At 44.4% G+C, this 21,745-nt stretch overlaps 1 protein-coding gene across 1 annotated transcript in view; it reads right to left on the bottom strand.

Annotated features, from left to right (window-relative positions):
* Window positions 1–1,317: 1,317 nt before the first annotated feature.
* Window positions 1,318–21,745, bottom strand: part of LOC130131975 (trimethylguanosine synthase-like) — a 104,065-nt gene continuing 83,637 nt past the window's right edge. Inside the window, exons 12-15 of the mRNA XM_056301702.1 lie at window positions 11,061–11,207; window positions 4,651–4,867; window positions 3,866–3,944; window positions 1,318–1,863 (exon numbers count right to left, since the gene is read on the bottom strand). Of these exons, the coding sequence (XP_056157677.1) occupies window positions 1,711–1,863; window positions 3,866–3,944; window positions 4,651–4,867; window positions 11,061–11,207 (596 nt within the window). The 3' untranslated portion in view covers window positions 1,318–1,710. The remainder of the gene's footprint in view (window positions 1,864–3,865; window positions 3,945–4,650; window positions 4,868–11,060; window positions 11,208–21,745) is intronic.

The following is a 21,745-nucleotide window of genomic DNA, read 5'->3' as shown; positions in this document are numbered from 1 at the left end:
CTCTATGAAGGATGCTCTTTGGGCCAGCCTCAAGGACAGCAGCTGGGTCGACAGGATCCCATGGGTCATGCTGGGCCTCAGGACTGCCCATAAGGAGGACCTCCAGTCCTTGTCCGCTGAACTGGTTTACAGCCAGCCACTGCGGGTATCAGGGGATTTCATTCTCAACAGCTCCCTGGTCTGCAGCCCACTAATGGACCACGCTTCTGGATAACGCTAGCATTTTCACACTGGTCCCCACTTCACAACACGACCTCCTACAGTATCACATCCCTGCAAGTCTGCAATCGGCAGAATACGTTTTCATTCGCCACGGCATCCACTGTGGACCCCCGCAGTCTCCGTACGATGGCCCGTTCCGTGTCCTGGAGACCAGGAACAAGCACTTTGTCATGGACATCGGTGGCAAGCCAGGGCACATTTCCATGGATCACCTCAAACCGGCTCACCTGAACTTGGACCAGACTGGCTCAGTCCTCGCAGCGGGGGCACCCTCCTACCTTGCCCCCATTCCTCAACAAGGCCCCCAAAGCTCCTCCACCCCTCACCCTACCAGCACATCGCCACAGGGTCCCTAAGGACCCTCCATCAGGAGCCCAGCCTCCACTCCTGTTCGGCAGAGCCAGTCCAGTCGGGCCATCTGGCCCCCACCACCTTAACTTTTCCTGTTATGGTGAATTTTGGGGGTGGGGGATGTGTGTGGTGGACTTATGGACATAATTCACCATAGCCTATTATTTATTTTAAGTTGACATTCTCACTTGAAGGGCTCAGGGTGTAGCCATGGTAATGCAGCACCATGTTGTGGAGGCGGGGGGGTGGGTGGTGGAGGAAATAAAAATAAATGACACACACGCTGGTGTAGTCTAAGAAAGAAGTTGTTCGCCTGTTTCCTCGCAGCTTCCACAAGGGGTCTGAATTCTTTCAGAAGTCACTGTCTATGCAGCATGACGTAACGCATTTCTGACCTAAACCTTCAAAACACTTCATACTATCAGAAATCTACATCCGTTCTTTGGAAACGGATGATCCGCTTTGGCGACCCCTAACAGGAGCAGCCAAAAGCAGTAGTAGTAGACTTTGGCAAGATTGTTTTGCTTTTCTTACATGAAACAGTGTCTGCTTAAAGCTTCACTACTTTCTGAGGCAGTTCATCATCATGTTACTAAATATGAACCTCACTGTTATTCCACTTCAGTAGCTCAAGAAACTGAACGTGAGTGATGAGATTTATGTCTTCTCAGTAAAAAATAAACAAGCCATAATGTACTGTATGTGTTAGTGTTTCATATGAAAACAGAACAAAACAAATGAAATCAACATTTAATTTGCCATATTTTCAATAACAGATTAAACACTGAAATGAAAATACAAAGTACAATAAAATAGCAAATTAATAATTTCTGAATTACACAATTCCTGCTCACTACCATTTTACTGACAGATGAATTGACTGAAGTGGCAGGATATCCTTTCACCTTATGTGAAGAAAAATGACAGTTGTACTTTCATTCTTGATTATTTCCCAGTTGCTGAAATATGACAAAGTTTTGTGTATTTGATTTGGGGACAAAACGCTGAATGATATAAACTGAAAGTGATCTGCAACTAACCATCCCAGTAGCTTCACTTAAGGTTGGCCTATGAGATTGTCAAAGGAAGCAGATTTTTGTTTCCTCTCTGAGCTCTTCCTCACTGAGCAAAAGACCTTCATGTACTCAGAGCTGGAACAGAAACTGAAGGGTTCCAGGAGCAGTCAGACTTGATCAAGTTGCCAAAATAAGCAGTTATGGTCTTGAGCTTGTTGTTCAAGAAGTTCTGCTCCACTTCAACCTGCCCACCTGGCCCAGCCAGAGAGGCTATCTGGGGAAACCAACACATGGCTGGTATTAGAACAATGGGTACCATTCGTTTCAAAATTCAATGCATACATTTGTAGGGTTAATGTCATCTGAGATAGAAAACGACTTTAAGGCTGGGTCTACCACACCACTTCTCCACCTAACCCTCATTAAAATGGGCATTATTTGATATTGTACGTACAAAACTTTGCTTACTGTTTCAGTATCGAAACACTAACCACTTTACTCAAGCTTGCTGGATGGTTCACAGTCCAATGTGGCAATCAACCTTCAAACACCATAGTACAATCACGTGTCTTACCCTAGCTTATATTCATTTATCTTATATTTGTTCAGAATATTTCATCATTACTGAAAATTAGATTAGATTCAGGACAACTTTTTACAAATGATGCAGTGCATCCCAAAATTCTGCAAATGTCTGCACTTGTGATGAGGAAGTCCTGTAGCATCCAAAGATGGTTACAGATTTAGCAAGGAAACCATATTTGTGAAAGTTATAAAGTAATTTTAACGTGATACAAATCATGGTTTGCAATGATGTTTTACATATTAAACAAGGCATGACTGCAGTGTCAGTATCCTGTTTTTGAAAATGAGTTACATGATGGTCTTAACAACTGGCTCACTGGACTACGTTGAAGCGCAGATAGAAGATTCAGCGGAGTGGTAAGTTTCTAAATACCAAATAGATTACTGAAGTTTGTGTCTCTATGGTTAAATAACGTCTAGCTTGAAAAGAACTGACTCTATCCTCTCAATCATTATCATAATTATTTTGCAATCAACAACAGAAAAACTTTTTTAAACTTGTAGATCTTGAGAAATGCATGAAAAATGCCAAATTTTGTATTCTTACACTGAGTAACCATGCAACCATAGAGAAGACATATTTATGACATTTCCAATATTTGCAGTAGCCTGCTGTCTTATAAAGGGCATGCAGACACAAGGAATCACATAGATACCTACTGTACTGACCTGCCTGCACCTCCCCACAGCTCCCAAAAACTTGACAATATTTTTCCCCCTAGTTGTGCTGATCCGGGGAGGGCCGTAGACTACCACATGCCTCCTCCGATACATGTGGAGTCGCCAGCTGCTTCTTTTCACCTGACAGTGAGGAGTTTCACAAGGGGGACGTAGCACATGGGAGGATCACGCTATTCCCCCCAGTCCGCCCTCCCCCCTGAACAGGCACCCTGACTGACCAGAGGAGGCGCTAGTGCAGTGACCAGAATACATACCCACATCCGGCTTCCCACCTGCAGACACGACCAATTGTGTCTGTAGGGACGCATGACCAAGCCGGATGCAACATGGGGATTCGAACCGGCGATCCCCATGTTGATAGGCAAAGAAATAGCTTCCCAGATGCTCAACATGAACAATTTAACTGTTTTTCTCTAGTCTGGTACTGTAGCATGTCAATAAATATTAATGATAGCAGTTGTGAAGTATTCTGCTTCTACGCAATACTAATTACAACAACTACTAATATTTGTAACATCACAGACCTAATTAATCTGGAAAGTAAACAGTTTTTGAGATAAACATTTCAATTTTTCATGCACAAAAAAACATCAACATACAGCTTGTTTCTCCCCCTACAGAGGTCCAGGCTATGCCCCGAATGTCCTCACATCCTAGAAATGCCAATGGTTGTACATCATACTGACTGGAAGTTGTGACTGACCCTCGGACTGACCATCTGACTGACCCTCTGACTGAATCTCTGACTGACCCTCTGGGTCTAATGTGAGATCTTGGGCTATGCAAATAAGGCAGCTGTACACTTGACGAGAAATGGGCCAATTCTCACGCTGGGCAGTCCCTGCCGACTGAAGCCATAGAGGTCAAGTAACTAACGACCCAGTAATCCAAGTAAATGTAACACACACACACCCATGCACACACGCAAACACACATGGCACATGGACACACATACCAGCACGTGGACACAAAGCATGTACACAACATGAACAGGAAGCAGACTTACACACCTGGTCCATGTCAGCATTCCGAGGTAGGAAGTACACGATGTTATCTGATATCAACTTGGACAACTGGAATATCTTGAAAGTGTCAGCCATTAAGGACAAAAAAACCTCTCTATATTTAAGATTAATATTTCCCTTGTGTAGAACATTTTATTTCTGTGCACTTGTTAGAGCGTGATGCTTCTAACCAGGAGTGATGCTGTGCTGGCATCCTGGATTCATCCCAGCTAGGAGCACCACCACTGATCCTCTACAGTTCATCTCTCTCTCCCTCTCCCTCTCCCCCTCTATCCCTCCCCCCATCTCTCTCTCTCTCTCTCTCTCTCTCTCTCTCTCTCTCTCTACTAAACAAGTAACATTTCAGGCCATGAGCAATATATTCTGGTATAATATATATATATGTTTGTGTGTATATGTGTGTGTGTGTATATATATATATATATATATATATATATATATATATATATATATATATATATATATATATATTTCCTGAAGTTCTACCCCAACATAATTTCCTGAGCAGTCCACAACTACCACTGGTCAGCATGAACAACAGCAAATTCACCAGTCAGCTTGTTTTGGGTGGTCTATATAACATCTATGGCTGATATAATATCTGTCCTCTGTCTCTGTGATCGCTTCCATTCCTTCACCTTTCTGTCGAGTTCCACCCTATCCTGCCCGTCCCTCCCTTTCCACATGAATGTAAAGAAGAGTGTTGAGCTCCATCATTGCTCCAGCATCAACACTAAACCCTCCTCCCTCACACACCAGTCAAAGGATATCCATCAGGCTCTATCATGGTCCTGATATCAAACACCTCGGCACTAAGGTAGTCTGGCCCACCCCAGGGCGGCGACAGGAAAACCACATCAGCATGGAGGTGTGGCGCCAGCTGCAGGAAGTCCCCCTGCAGGAAGTCGATTCGGTCTGCGACACCGTAAACTGTTGCATTGTGACATGCCAAGTCCAGCCTCACTGGGTCTATGTCAATGGCTAATACTGGCATGAGGAGGAAGAGGAGGGAAAAACTTCATCAGTGTTGTCATTTCCTCAAGCAGAACCACAGCAAGGTTTATATACACTGCTCAAAAAAATATGAAATGAAATATTTCAGCTGAAAATCTTTATTTATTAGACAGAGGAATGTGTTTAGAGCAAAATAACCTAAGAATGATCAATGGAAATCAAAATCATTAGCCCATTAAGGTCTGGATTCAGAATCATACTCAAAATCAAAGTGGAAAATGAGAACATAGGCTGATCCAACTTCTGTGGAAATTCTTCAAGACGATTCAAAATGAGGCTCAGTAGTGTGTGTGGCCTCCACGTGCCTGTATGCCCTCCCTACAACATCTGGGCATGCTCCTGATGAGACGACGGATGGTCTCCTGAGGGATCTCCTCCCAGACCTGGATCAGGGCATCGGTCAACTCCTGGACAGTCTGTGGTGCGACATCGCGTTGGCGGATGGTACGAGACATGATGTCCCAGAGGTGCTCGATTGGATTCAGGTCTGGGGAACGTGCAGGCCAGTCCATAGCATCAATGCCCTCGACATACAGGAACTGCTGACACACTCTGGCCACATGAGGACGAGCATTGTCATGCATGAGCAGGAACCCAGGGCCCACTGCACCAGCATATGGTCTGACAATGGGTCTGAGGATCTCATCCCGGTACCTAATGGCAGTCATGGTACCTCTGGCTAGCACGTAGAGGTCTGTGCGGCCCTCCAACGATATGCCTCCCCAGACCATCACTGACCCACCGCCAAACCGGTCATGCTGGAGGATGTTGCAGGCAGCAGAACGTTCTCCACAGCGTCTCCAGACTCTCTCACGTCTGTCACATGTGTTCAGTGTGAACCTGCTCTCATCTGTGAAGAGCACAGGGCGCCAATGGCGAATCTGCCAACCAAGATGTTCTCTGGCAAAGGTCAATCGGGCTGCACGGTGTTGGGCTGTGAGCACAGGCCCCAATTGTGGACGTCGGGCCCTCATACCATCCTCATGCATTCTGTTTCTCACTGTTTGAGCAGAAACCTGCACATTAGTGGCCTGTTGAAGGTCATTTTGTAGGGCCCCGGCAGTGCTCCTCCTGTTCCTCCTTGCACAAAGGACCAGATAGCGGTCCTGCTGCGGGGTTGTTGTCCTCCTGCGGCCCCCTCCACGTCTCCTGGTGTACTGGCCTGTCTCCTGGTACCTCCTCCATGCTCTGGACACTGTGCTGGGAGACACATCAAATCTTCTTGCCACAGCACGCATTGATGTGCCATCCTGGATGAGCTGCACTACCTGAGCAACTTCTATAGGTTGCAGATACCGCCTCATGCCACCTCTAGTGGTGAGGGCACTAGCAAAATGAAAAACTAACCAAAGATCGGCCAGAAAAGATGAGGACAGGCAAATGGTCTGTGGTCACCACCTGCAAATCCATTCCTTTTATAGGGGTTGTCTTGCAAATTGTCTAATTTCCACCTGGTGGAAATTAGACAATTTACCAACAGGTGAAATTGATTCACAAATCAGTGTTGCTTCCTAACTGGACAGGTTGATATCTCAAAAGTGTGATTGACTTGGAGCTACATTGCATTGCTTATGTGTTCCCTTTATTTTTTTGAGCAGTGTACATACAACACAAACATGTCACCCAGGATGTACCCTGCTCTGAAATAAAGCATGTGAGTGATGTCACAGGAGACGTCATCAGGGTTTATATCACCAGTTTTATATGTATAATATGTCTTAAAGTTATGTATTTATCTATATTTATATTACAAGGAGACGTCATCAGGGTTCATATCACCAGGGGTTTGTTTTTTGCCCTTCGTACACCCTCACACAGTTTCACTGGCAAGTGAAAAGTTATGTTAGTTATGAATGACTCGCTTTCCAAGTGAGTGAATTACAGTTTAAATCAAAAGATTACATCACGGGCATCTGGGTGGCGTGGCAGTCTATTCTGTTGCCTACCAACACGGGGATCGCTGGTTCGAATCCCCATGTTACCTCCACCTTGGTCAGGCGTCCCTACAGACACAACTGGCCATGTCTGTGGGTGGGAAGCTGGATGTGGGTATGTGTCCTGGTTGTTGCACTAGCGCCTTCTCTGTTTGAGGGGGAACTGGGGGGAATAGCATGATCCTCCCATGCGTTATTTCCCCCTGATGAAACTGCAGTTTGAGGGGCTGAAACTAAAGGATTTGACTCTCTTATACTTTCATAATGAGACATAAGGAACAAAGAATCTTGAATCTTGTAAAGAAGTGGCTGGTGACTCCACATGTATGCCCTGCCCTATGTCCCCACCCTTATAAACAATACAGTGACTGCAGGTGTCCCCACCCTTATAAACAATACAGTGACTGCAGGTGTCCCCACCCTTATAAACAATACAATGGCATAACGACCCAAACCAACGATCGGTTTCATATGCAAATATGGGCGTGACCGTTAACTAGTTACAATGGCCATGTGTACTATTCACAGAGGATTGGGGAATGTTTGCAATCACAGCATTGTAAGGGCCCTGACACACCAGGCCAATGGTCGGCCGTCGGCCAATGTCGGGCCATCGGTGAGCGTCTGTGACCCTAGTTTTTGCAGTGTGTCCCGCACCGTCGGCACTAGTCAGACCCATGTCGGCAGCTTTTTGGCTGATTCAGCATGTTTAATCAGTGGAGCCTGTCGGTGAGAGCGATCACTCTGATTGGCTGTTCAGCTTAGCGAATCACTGCTAAGCTAGCGAATCAGGGCCTTCAGCTGTAATCTTTGAGGTGTGTTCAAGAGCTATTTTTTGGCCCAGACGGCAGGCGACATGAGGCGACGCAACAGTCGGCCTTCGTCAACGCTAGTCGGTTTGGTGTATCTGGGCCCTGAGATAGTGACATACATACTCTTGCCCCACCCCCACCCCCTCAGTTCGGGAACGGTCATTCCCTCCTCATTCGTGAAAGAGTGGCCACTGGCCTGTAGATGGTGTAGACTGTGGAGTCCTGGCCTGATGTGTTAGCTCTTCTGTGTTGTGTCATCTTGGCCAGTGTTTGTCCTAAGAGTACAACTGTTGTCATCTTACAATACTGTGATTGCAACCATTCCCAAATGGAGCATGCATAAAGACATTGCCAATGCCTTTGTGAATAGTACACATGGCCATTGTAACTAGTTAATGCTCACGGGAATTTGTATATGAAACTGATAGTTGTTTTCAGTCGTTACGCCACTGTATTATTTATAAGGGTGGGGATACCTGCAGTCAGTAGATGAGTGATGAAACGTTTCTCTCTCAATAAACGTTGTGTCCAGATAAACTGATGTCAACATTCTGTGATTTTCTTACCTGGATTATTGAGCATGCATAAAGACATCTTTGATGTGTGATTTGGGACATTGTCCTGTTGAAACACCCAACTGTGTCCACGATTCAACCTTCTGGCTGATGGTTTGAAGTTGTGCTGAAGAATTACGAGGTAAATTCCTTCTTCATTGTTTCCTCCACTTTCTGCGATACACCAGTTCCATTGGCAGCAAAACAGCACCAGGTTTGACAGTGGGTACAGTGTTTTGTTGGGGTTGAATACCTCACCTTTTCTCCTTCAAACATTCTTCTTGTCATTTTGGCCGAAAAGCTCAATCTTTGTTTCATTTGACCACAAAACTTTGCTCCAGAAGGCCTTTTCTTTGTCGATGTGATCAACTGCAAATTTCAGTTGAGCTTGAAGATGTCAATTTTGGAGCAGGGACTTCTTTCTTGCACGGCAGCCTCTCAATCCAAGGCAATGTAAAACTTGCTTGACTGTGGCCAATGACACCTGTTTTCATCAGCTTCCAGTTCATGGCAGACCTGCTTTAGGTGATTTTTGGATGACATCTGACCATCCGGATCAGTTTTCTCTCAGCAGAAGGTGAGAGTTAGCATTTTCTTTCTGACCTTGCCAAGGAGACCACTGTTCTATGTACTTTGTACTTGCAAACAATTGTTCGTACAGATGATCTAGGGCCCTGAAGTTGCTTGGAAATGGCTCCAACTGACATTCTTGTTATGTGAATCCATGATCCGCTTTCACAGATCTGTACCTACCTCCTTAAAATTTCCCACTGTAATGCCTGTGGCTCAGTCTACCACAGTACAGTACAGTGGTCTACTACAGTACAGTACAGTACAATACAGACAGTACAGTCAAACTCGCCCTAATTATATGGGAACAGAGAAGTCCAGTCACCAGCTGTAGTATGTCCTAATCACTGACAAGAAGAGGCCATGCCACAAAGTTAGGTGGAAACAGAGAACGTTCTACACCACCAAATTAATAATCTAAGTTGCTGTATGGATATTTTTGACCTAGAAGATTTTGTCATACTTGCTGAAAACCCACTTTTTAATTTTCTTAATTACTTTTAACTTTTTTTAAATTTCAAAATTTTTTCAAATCTTTAATAACTTTATTTTTTAACGAAAAGCCACATTTCTAAAACAGAATAAAATTTTTTTTCGTGTGACATAAAAGTATGTGCTCCAAATCATCATGTCACAGAAAAGGAACAGTTGTAGATATAATTGAAATTTCAATACAGTGATGACATACATGTAGAGCTGGGCGATATATCGAATATACTCGATGTATCACGGCTTGTTCTCTGTGGGATGTAGAAAATGACTATATCGTGAATATTCCAGTATACATTCAATTGTCATGCAGTTGCTTTTAGTCGTGGGCATTGAACTACAGGTTTTTCTCACTCTTTCTCATCTCTCCGCACAGAGAGATAAAACAAGTGCACCTAGTTACGTACATCACATTCTGTCGTGCGTGTGTAGATTGGTTAAAAACGTCATAACCAAAATATATTGTATAATTACACAAAGTATCACCACATGATTATTATTATTTTCATTGCTAACATTGTTATTTTATTATATCATCAGGAAACGCTTATAGTAGCCCCTCCCTGTTGTGATGCCATTTCCTGTTAGTAGCCCAAACGTATGTTCCCCCTGACCTCTGTCTCTTTCCCGCTTTCGCCATGTAGAAAGAGGTATGCGTTCATTTTTGTCTGCCCCTGTAATTTATTTTATCCATTCCTAATGTGTCTTATGTCTAATGTGAGTCCCAATTCTTGCGTAGGCTACAGTAGGAGCTGATCTGAAGTTTCCTGAAACCTGTCCTGTTTTGTTTATATGCGACAGGTATGTTTTATTTCTTTTTGTAAAAAAAAAGAATTGTGTTGCTAGCTAAGCGCTCTTTCCCACTTTGGACATGTAGAAAGAGGCTACAGTAGGAGCTGATCTGAAGTTTCCTGAAACCTGTCCTGTTTTGTTTATATGCGACAGAATACAGATCCCATGCATGAGAGAAGTTGTCCTGTCTTTCCTACACAACGCAATGAAAAAGTACACCGATCACATGTGCAATTCCAGGAGGGGTTTGAGAGCCTTGTGCACTGACTCGAGGACTTCCACGTCTTGCCAGGTGAGAACGAGATGCCGGGTTTTCCTTGTCTGCTGCTAAGACTTGATACGTCATATTAGTTACATCATGCACTTTATTTGTTTTGAAATGACATGACGTTTATGCCACCTCTTAATAACTGTTTAATAAATACAGTTTTGATAAATCTGTTTAGTTGTGATTTCACCCTTTAGGCATGAATGTTTAAAATCAGCATATATTAATGCAGTATGAACAAGAATGTTTTAATGCAGACACGTAGAATCATCATACTGGCATGATTGTATGCATCAAAGTGTTAATTCAAGGCTAAGGCAAAATATCGAGATATATATCGTGTATCGTGACATGGCCTAAAAATATCGGGATATTAGTAAAAGGCCATATCGCCCAGCCCTGCATACATGTACATTACAAGTGTATGTACACTTTTGACTTCAACTGTATGTTATATTTGGGCTCATTTTATGAACAAATATTAAAATAAATCTAATAATTTCAGTTCCACTAACATTTTTAAGACTAGACTTATGTTTTGAAGGAAACATCAGCTGAAGTCAGCATTCTCATATTAAATCAATGACCCATAACACAGTCTTCATATTTGTGTAGTGACAATTGATTGTGGCTCAGTGGACAAATATGTGTAAGCTGCCTTGGTGACCAAGCATGATACATAATGCCATATACAACATCAAGTGAAGTTTAAATAAGAGCAATAATAAAAAAAACCCCAAGCCCTACCTCTCTTGCCAGTGAGGGCAAACTGGATGGCGTTACCCCCAACACCACAGAAAGCATCTATGACTAGGTGTGAGTCCAGAAAACTATCCTTGATCCTCTGGGCAATGTGCTCCGCAATCCTCTCTGGCGTCACGGAAAACCAGCCCTCTGAAAAACAAGACCAGATATCCTGTATAAAAGCTGTTAGGATGGCATGGTCTCGGCATCACTGAGTCAAATCACTTTCTGCAGGAAGGGTGCTTTGGGCTTGTAACCAGAAGGCTTCTGCACCAATGTATGTGCAAATAAATAAACGATCTTCCTGCAGAGCTGTCATTGGGGATTGAGGGTTTTTGTGGTGGTTATAACAGATATTTAGTGGAAATTACATTCTAATTACATGAGATAGTTATTGCAGCTTCAGTCAGAAAACGAGAAAGTCAGTTTATCTCACTCAGTCTCTTTGTTTGACATCCTAACAGAACCACAGCTCATCTATATAAGAACGTTTGTACACCTTCTTTTTCTGAGGAATATGGGATAACAACCATTTGTGAAGGCAATACATTGGATTATTTTTTCCAGACTCAACCAGCCTTATGTCTGTGTAAAAGTTCATACTAAAAAAGAGACTCCTCTCCATGAAATACCTCAATGGCAGGGTTGGGAAGGTTGTTTTCGAAATACACCAATCAGCCAAAACATTAAAACCACCTCCCTCATATTGTGTAGGTTCACTTTGTGTGTAGGTTCACTTTGTGCTGCCAAAGTAAACTCTGACCCATCACGACATGGACTCCACAAGACTTCTGTAGGTGTCCTCTGGTATCTGGCACCAAGACGTTAGCGGCAGATCCTTTAATTGCTGTAAGTTGCAAGGTGGGGCCTCCATGGATTGGACTTGTTTTCAGATTGAGTTGTGGGGAATTTAGAGGCCAACGCAACACCTTGAACTCTTTGTCATGTTCCTCAAACCATTCCTGAACAGTTTTTGCAGTGCGACAGGGCGCTGACATCTGCCATAAGGGAATACTGTGAATACCATGAAGGGGTGTACCTGGTCTGAAACAATGTTAAGGTAGGTGGTTTGTGTCAAAGTAACATCCACTTGAATGACAGGATGGATGGATGGACACACGGTTTCCCAGCAGAACATTGCGCGAAGCATCACACTGCCTTACCTTCTTCCCCAGTGCATCCTGGTGCCATCTCTTCCCCAGGCAAACGATGCACACGCACCCAGCCGTCCACATGATGTAAAAGAAAATGGTGCAGTTCTGATGCTCACATGCCCATTGTCGGCGCTTTTGGCGGTGGTCAGGGGTCATCATGGACACACTGACCAGTCTGCAGCTATGCAGCCCAGTATGCAGCAAGCTATGATGCACTGTATTTTGACACCTGTCTATCATAGCCAGCATGAGCTTTTTCAGCAATTTGAGCTATGGCAGCTCTTCTGTGGGATCAAACCAGACCGGCTAGCCTTCACTCCCCACGTGCATCAATGATTCTTGGGTGCTCTTGACCCTGTTGCCGGTTCAGTGGTTGTCCTTTCTTGGACCACTTTTGGTAGGTACTGACCACTGCATACTGGAAACAACCCACAATACCTGCCATTTTGGGGAGGCTCTGACTCAGTTGTCTAACCATCAAAATTTGGCCCCTGTCAAAGTCGCTTAGATCCTCACACTTGCCCATTTTTCCAGCTTCCAACACATTGACTTCAAGAACTGACTGTTCACTTGCTGCCTTATATATATTACCCCTTGACACACGCCATTGTAATGAGATAATCACTGTTATTCACTTACCTGCAAGGGGTTTTAATGTCTTAGCTGATTGGTATATCACTCATTACTATTAGTTGCTTAAAGCTGTAGTGAGTAAAGGTGTCCAGGTGGCATAGCGGTCTATTCCATTGCCTAACAACACGGGCATCACCAGTTCGAATCCCCGTGTTACCTCTGGCTTGGTCAGGCGTCCCTACAGACACAATTGGCCGTGTCTGCGGGTGGGAAGCTGGATGTGAGTAAGTGTCCTGGTCACTGCACTAGCGCCTCCTCTGGTTGGTCAGGGTGCCTGTTCAGGGGGGAGGGAGAACTTGGGGGAATAGCATGATCCTCCCACACGCTATGTCCCCCCGGCGAAACTCTTCACCATCAGGTGAAAAGAAGCGGCTGGTGACTCCACATGTGTCGGAGGAGGCATGTGGAAGTCTGCAGCCCTCCCCGGATCAGCAGTGATCGGGACGGCTTGAAGAGTGGGCTAATTGGCCAAGTACAATTGGGGAAATACAATTGGGAAAAAAGGGGGAAACAAATAAAAATAAAAATGCTGTAGTGAATAATATGACTTACTGGGGAGGCTAGTTGTTTTTGTTATTCTCCCCCACCCCACATCCAACTTTCCACCCGTGGTCACAGTAAACCGTCTGTAGGGTCTGTAGGGATGCCTTACCAAGCCAGAGGTAACACGAGGATTCAAACCACCGATCTCTGTGTTGGTAGGCAACGGAATAGACCACCACACTACCCCCACGCCCCTTGTTGTTCCTTTTTCAGATTTTATTAAAAAGTTAAGCCATGATAATTAGGGCTGGGCGATAAAACAATCTCGATACGCTAGCGTGATAAAATTTATGTGAACATAAACCACGCCCCCAGCTCACAGTCCTGCTGGGTGAGGGGCGTAGCCCCTAGTGTCCGCCACAATGTCAATAATGATGATAAACTTTCGACATTTTTGCTTGATATGGATCTAACAGCCCATCACACATCAGAAATAAACATGACAACAGCCAGTCAGTCTGCAGCTTTTGGGTTGCAGGTCAAAATGCATGCCCATTTCCTATTACAAAGCATTGTCTGAGCTACCCGTGAAAAAAGTGGATGTGAGGGTGGTAAAGAGGGGAAAAAAATGAGTGGAACTTGTAGTGCTGGATGGTGCACAATCACGAGGAGGCAGGTCGGATTAGAACGGCCGTTTACTTAACTCCAGGATCATGTAGGCAGCCATCATGACATTCCGTTTATCACGTCAAAAACAGGAAACAGCCTATTAACATAGCACCACCTAGTGGTGCAAGAGGGTAACAATATAAACAGAACACAACATCTCCTCTCCCTGTAAAATAATGTTACTTCCAAACCAGCATCAGTAAGATTCTGTAATCACTGCTTATTATTTTCCAAACATGACTAACATTAGGAAACAGTAACAAAACACTTAATGGTATGTAAACAATATATTGTAACGTCTCTAATCCTACAATAACATTATGTTTCATTTACCCTTTTTTCTGATACTATCTTTCTCTCTAGGCCATGGTCAATTCTTCAAAACCAGAGTAGACATCAAATAAACATTTGTCAACAGTATGTTTCCCTTATAACAGGCTTGTTTATAATATTTTTTTTCTTTCCCATACCTTTTTCTAGCCATCCAATGGCTTAAACTTACAGTCAAACTTTCAGTACAGGACATGCCAACTAGGCTCGTTTCTTGCATGTTGCTGGATGTGGGGAGTGTGCGTGTGATGTGATTTTGGAGCAGGATTGTTGACAGGTTCATACTCAGCTGCAGCAGGGAAGGGAGCCAGGTGGGATGTATTCCATTTTTTTCCATCGCTAAGTTAGAGGGTGCCTGTGCCTATCTTCTTTTCCACAGTCACTGGTCCACTGAATCTTGGGTGTGCTTTGGGGACGTGGTGAGGTATTCTTATCCTAACCCTCTCTCCCTCCTGAAAGAGAGGTGCGCGGGCACCACGTTTGGAGTCAGTGTAGCGCTTCATCTTGGCCTGTTTTTCTTGGACCATTCTGTGCACAGTCACCTTGTGCTGTCAAAGTAGGGCGCAGGGGTAGTATGTTCAGTTTACTGCGCATTCTTCTGCCATGAAGCAGTTCATGTGGTGAGACGGCTATGGTGGCATGTGGAGTGGCCCTGTAGACTTGTAGCCAATGCAACACAGCCTCTTTCCATGGCCGAGACTGCTGGATTGCGTTCTGGATGTAGCTCCTCAGAACACGGAGGAAACGTTCAACGGCCCCGTTGGCCACCGGATAGTAGACCGATACCCGATTGTGGAGGATGCCCCTCTCCTCAAGAATCTCAGCGAAGGCTGCCGACGTGAATTGAGCTCCATTGTCTGTAACGATGCTTTCTGGGTTACTGTGCTAAAAACAGAGGTAAGAAACTGTATTATGTCAGCAGTTGTTGCAGTGTGGGAAAAGGCCAACTCAGGCCACTTGGAGTAGTAGTCTGTCAGCGTAATAGCATAACGGCAGGTGGGCACAGCTGTCTCAAAAGGCCCTACTATGTCAAGAACTAGCTTTTTCCATGGGCCATCTGGCAGAGGTACTGGTTGTAGGGGTGCAGAACGAGGCTTAATTCAATTCAATTCAATTCATTGTCATTAAAAACAATGTCCAGGCACATGTTAAAAATGAAATGAGGGCTGTGGCTTCACCCAACAGTGCAAGACAGACACAGACAAACACAGCAAACACAGTATAAGATATACACACATGAAGACCAAAAGCTAAAAATAAGTTAACTCGATGCACAGAGTCCTTTGCACAGCCAATGGCAGGGGCAGTAGGAGCAATGAGAGGACCTGGAGCAGAAGAGGGAAGGACGGTATTTCCACTAACACAGAGGTGCAGAGCAGTCATCAGGTCCATCCCAAGCAGTGAGGTTCCTTTATCCACTACAAAGAATGTGGCAGGGGCAGTGATGTCATCTCTACTCACTTGAGCCTGTAGGCACCCCAGAACAGGTGTGCAGGGCCAGGAGTATGACACAAGGCGAACAGCAGGTGCAGACAGTGGAATGGTACTGAAGTACTTGTTGTAGGTAGAGGGTGGCATTATGGATACTGCTGAACCTGTATCCACAACTAGTTCAATTTCCTGGGCAGGAGTAGTTGGTGTGTGGACATGTACATTGCACAGAATTTTCTTTGGAGCATAGTCAGCCTCATCTAAGTAGAGCACTGTTATTTCAGAGAGTTGAACCTCATGCACAGGCTGGGTTTGAGCAGATCTGCAGACACGAGCAACGTGTCCTTCTTTGTAGAATGCATTGCAAGTGGCATTTGCAGCTGGGCATTGTGGAGAGTTAGCCAAGTGACTGTTAGAGCCACATCTGAAGCAGGAGCGGGGTGATACAAGCTGTGAAGTAGTAGGTGGCTCAGCTGAGTGGGAGGGCTGTCTGTCCCGCTTCCTAAACGCACGTGACCTCGACTTTACAGCCTGTATTGGGACACTATGGTCTGGTGCCATTGCTTTAGCTTGTTCAGTAGCAGATTCAATCTGTGTTGCTATAGTGATAGCCTTATCTAGCGTTAGATCAGGTTCAAATAGCAGTCTCCCTCTTATACGCTGGCTAACTACATGTTCAATTAACTGGTCGCAGACCATCTCGTCCATTTTATCAGCAAAGTCACATTTAGTAGCCAGTTCACGCAAAGCAGCAACGTATTGCAGAATAGTCTCATGTGATGCCTGTGTCCGCTTCCTGAAAATATGCCATTCAACAACGACGTTGGTCTTAGGTGTAAAATAAGCCTGTAAGGCAGTAATCGCAGAAGAAAATGTCTCACCCGTATCTGGTAATGTCTGAAAAATCTGTTGTCCTTCAGTGCCCAGACAGTGTAGCAGAACAGCTCTCTTGCGAGCCTCAGGCCAAGCATTTCCAGTTGCACTGATCATCAGTAAGTAATTGCTGAACATCTGTAGCCATGTATTGAATGGCACTGCACGTTCACCTGGGCAAGGCCGGAACATCGCGGTAGAAGGCACATTCACAGCCATTTTCAGAAAATATCAGCCAAAAACATAAAAACAATCTTTGGGTTCACTTGTCGCCAGTTTGTAGCGTTGGATGGTGCACAATCACGAGGAGGCAGGTCAGATTAGAACGGCCATTTACTTAACTCAAGGATCATGTAGGCAGCCATCATTACATTCTGTTTATCACGTCAAAAACAGGAAACATCATATTAACATAGCACCACCTAGTGGGTGCAAGAGGGTAACATGAATATTGTAGCGAATTTGGGGGCAGTCCGGGAACCGCCACAAACGGGACACGAACTCATAGCTCCCACACCGCAAGCGACAACGTTAACCAGTCGACTAAAGGGTCCGACCAGTTAGTCAAGGACCAACGTGTCTACTTATCCATGCACGTTACAACATCAATATAAACAGAACACAACAGAACTGAGGGGCACAAAAGCTACAGTGAAAGTGAAGTCGTGTTAGCCTCCAAAGCTGATGAAATTGTAGACCAAAAAAGGTAACACGACGTCAGTTGTATGGCGGTGGTTTGGATATATCAAAAGCAATGAAGCGCAGGTTAGACAGTCTGCAAAATATGCCGTCGGTCGGTGCCAACCAAGATGGGAAACACAACAAATCGACGGTCATTTTGACCGTTTTGGATTTTCAAAGTTTAATAACTGTGAAAAAATAAAAAAATAAAGATACAGACCTGCCGCTCCCTGAATTCTCCTAAGCATATATTTGCATTTAAAATTAGTTTTAGATCAATTGCACACAAATAAAAGTTATGACAAGCTCTACCTAAAATGACCATGAGCGGTCAACATGACCGCTCGTAATTTGCGCGTGATCGTGCGCGTCATGCCAGTATTTACGCGGGTTGGTTGTGTCATTTCCTTCGTGAAGTTCATTGTTGTGTCCTAGAAACACAATAGCGCCCTCCAGTGCAGACAAATAGTCTAAACTTGATGTGTGATTATGTCCAACATGTCTGGGTACAGACACCGTTACAGACGCACCATGTCTACCAACGAGGCAGTGCAGTATTTACAGGTGTTGGACAGCGGCCATTTTAAATTGTTTGAAAAATAGTATTAAAGTTGTTAAAATATTAATGTTGGTGTCAGTTAGTTTCGTAACAGACATACTAACATACGTAATGCATTAATATCTCAATTGGGTATTTATCTTCCTAGAATATAGAGTTTAAAAACCATGGCGGTCAAAATGACCGCCCACGGTCGTTCTATTGGTATTGAAGTTGCGGTCGTTGTTTGGGACTGTTTCAATATTTATTTTCAGTTCTTTTTTTACATGTCATGTGTTAGAGGCCTTGTTAGACTAGCAATATGTGTTTTCCGTTTTGTTTTTCAGGTAATATTTCACTTTTTGAATTTTGCTATTCAAGTTCGACCATGTCTCTGAAGTTTAAATTGTTTAAAATATTATTATAGTTGTTAAAATGTTAATGTTGGCGTCATTCGTTTCCTAACAGACATACATAACTAAGCATATGTTTAAAAACTGGCGGCCAACGGTCGTTTTAGGCAGGAGTGAATTCCAGGTCGTTCTAGTTTTAAAAGGTTTCATCCCAGCGACCATACCGTGAGTATGGAAATGCGAGCCCATGTTGGTCCAACCACACGTTTTGTCCGACGTGCTAGTGGTTCTTCGGCTGTTGGCAGTGCTACCGGGGCTAAGCTAGCGATAATGCCCTTCGTGCAGGGCGTTATCGTGGTACTCGATCGTCTTTCATGACAGTGTGTCAGTGTCTCTTTTCCGGGGCGGTGGAGGATGTGAATGTCGTATTTTTGTAGTTTCAAGAGCATCTCCTGAAGCTGTGATGGCGCTGCTGCCAGTGTTTTTTTTTAGTTTTTTTTTAAGCATCGCTTCCAATGGTTTGGGGTCTGATTCCACAATCACTCTCCGGCCATACATACAGTGCTGCTTGAAAGTTTGTGAACCCTCCAGACATGGTCAATGTTTTTGTAAAAAACATTAAAATAAGCTTATTACACATACATCCAAATCCCAATTTGTAAAGGACACCTTCCAAATAATGGACACACACACAAAAAGTGATATATTTTCATTATTTAATTCAACAAAGGTGGTTTATTTCACAAAAATTGAAAATTTAACATGTGCAAAAGTATGTGAACCCTTGTATTAGTAGCTTGTGGCTCCTCCTTTTGAGGCCATCACTTCAACCAAACGTCTTCTGTAACCACTAACCAGTCTCTCGCATCTGCTTATGGGGCTTTTTGCCCACTCCTCCTTGCAGAACTCAGCCAGTTGAGAGAGGTTGGAGGGACATCTGGTATGTACCAACTTCTTCAGGTCTCGCCACAACATTTCAATTGGATTAAGATCCGGACTTTGACTGGGCCAATCCAGAGTACGAATCCTCTTTCTCTGAAGCCATTCCTTTGTAGTTTTGCTGGAATGCTTTGGGTCATTGTCTTGTTGCATAATCCATTTTCGTTCCAGCTTCAACTCCCTGACTGATGGAAGGAGATTCTGGTCAAGAATTTGTTGATATGCCGGAGAATTAATGGTTCCTTGGATAATATGGAGTCGTCCAGGTCCAGAAGCAGAAAAGCAGACCCAGACCTTCACATTTCCACCACCATGCTTCACTGTTGGGAGGAGGTTCTTTTCTTCATACGCAGTGTTGGCTTTTCTCCAAACATGTTGGTTTTGATTGTGACCAAATAATTCTATTTTGGACTCATCTGTCCAGAGAATGGACTTCCAGAAGGCCTCTGGTTTGTCCAAGTGCTCTCTGGCAACGTTGTAACGGGCATCTTGGTTCTTTTTTGAGAGCAGAGGCTTCCTTCTAGCAATGCTCCCATGAATGTCATGGCTATTCAATTTTCGTCTGATTGTAGACGCATGCATTTGTCCCAGATGCTATCAGAGAGGTCTGCAACTCTCTTAGAGGTGATGTGTGGGTTGGCCTTTACCTGATTTATTATTTTTCTGGTGCTTCTGGGTGCTATTTTTGATGGGCGTCCACTTCTAGGCAGAGTTGCTGTCATGTTGAAGGCCCTCCATTTGTAAATTATTTGTCTTACAGTGGATGGATGGAGCTGGAATCTTTTGGAGATGGTCTTATATCCCTCCCCAGATTGATGGGCTATCACTACCCTCTTCTTCATGTCCTTGGATATCTCCTTTGCTCTCGGCATTGTTGATTTGTATGGGACCACAGTGGTTTGGTTGGTTTCCTCTCTCTTTTAATTAGTGCAGGCCAAACCCTTTCCCAAGGATGTCTCATTTCATTGGTCTGCTTAAATGATTAATTAAGCACCCAAATGTGTTTCACCCGAGTCTGTTACCTGCTTGACTTAACCAATGCAGCTGGGGGTTCACTTACTTTTGCACATACACTAATTCCATGTTTCATGTAGTTTTTGGGCTACTTAAACAAGTCCCACTAAACAAGTACATGCAACTGATAAACATATATCTGACATTTCATACATAAAAACTGGTGATGATAGAATAAGAAAATCATGGTAAAACAACAGAAAAATCTAAACTGCTCAAGGGGTTCACATACTTTCAAGCAGCACTGTATACTCATAGAACTGTTTACAACCAAAGAGTACTGCAGAGACTGCCTTCACCTCCTGTGGGTCTGGTTTTATGCCTTCACTTGAGAGTGTGTCCGAAGTAGCTGACCTCCGGCATGCGAATGTGGCATTTGTCAGGGTTTAGCCTCACCCCTCTCTCCCTTGTACATTTCAACATAGCCCTGAGGCGTCGGTCATGTTCCTGTTTGGTTTTGCCAAACACCAGTATGTCATCGACTATGGCTGCTACGCCATCAAGGCCTTCATATGTTATATCCATGCACCTCTGGAACTCGTCTTGAGCTGAAATAATGCCAAATAGCAGTCTGAGAAAGTGGTATCTGCCGAACACTGTGTTGAATGTGGTCAACAGCGATGAATCAGTGCTTAATTTTATGGCTCAATAGCCTGACCTAGCATCTGAGACACTAAAAAATTGTGCTCTAGCAAGCTTCGCGGTGACATCCTCTGAAGTAGGAAGGGTGTCACGTATCTGGAAAAACCCAAAAGCAGACGGGACAACCAGGTAAGGGAAGAAATCAAGGCTTTATTGAAGTGGCTGATCCCAGGGGTAGAGCAGGAGTTGGCTCAGTGGCAGGTAGACTGGCAGGCTGAAGTCCTTTAGGCAACAAACCATGAATGGCAACGTTCCAGCGAAGACTGGTCCACAGCGGAGGCTTCTTAAGGGTGAGGGCGATCGCTTGATGGCCAGCAGGTGTGCCGGGGTGAAGGAGGGGTGAGCAGGTGTCAAGGGAGAGGGGGTGATTGCTTGATGGCCAGCAGGTGTGCCAGGGTGAAGGAGAGGGGAGCAGGTGTCAAGGTCAAGGGGCTGTGACAAAGGGGGTAGTGAGGTCTTTGTATCGCCTTGTTAAGGGATCTGGGGTCTAAACACACTGAGTTTTCCTGTCATGGGCTTTTCAACTATAACGAGTGTGTTCACCCCTTCTGTGGGTTCCGTGACCTTGCAGATTGTTATTTTTCTCCGTGCTGTTGAGCTCGTCTTTTAGTCCGCAGCGTAGCGTGGTGGGGATCCTGTGTGGTGGGCACACTACAGGCGTTGCGTCTGGAGCAACGCGAAAGGTGCACTCGCCTGGAAATTTGCCTATGCCTTGAAATACATCTGAGTACTCCTCCAGTATGCTCTGTGAGCCAATGTGTGTTCCCTCATTTTCCTCATTCACAGCCATCACTATTTTGACTAAGTTTAGATCATGACATGTTGTCATTGCTAGGACAGGCGGGGCATTGGTGTTGATGATGTAGAAATCGAGCAATGTTGAGGTGTCCTTGTATCGACATTTTAACTGGCATTTGCCTTTCACGCTCAGTGCTCTTCCCCGTATTC

Source organism: Lampris incognitus, unplaced genomic scaffold (genome assembly GCF_029633865.1).
Source record: "Lampris incognitus isolate fLamInc1 unplaced genomic scaffold, fLamInc1.hap2 H_2, whole genome shotgun sequence".
NCBI classification, from domain to species: domain Eukaryota; kingdom Metazoa; phylum Chordata; class Actinopteri; order Lampriformes; family Lampridae; genus Lampris; species Lampris incognitus.
Note: the sequence above shows the minus strand (reverse complement) of the source record. Positions and strands in the feature narration are given on the sequence as shown.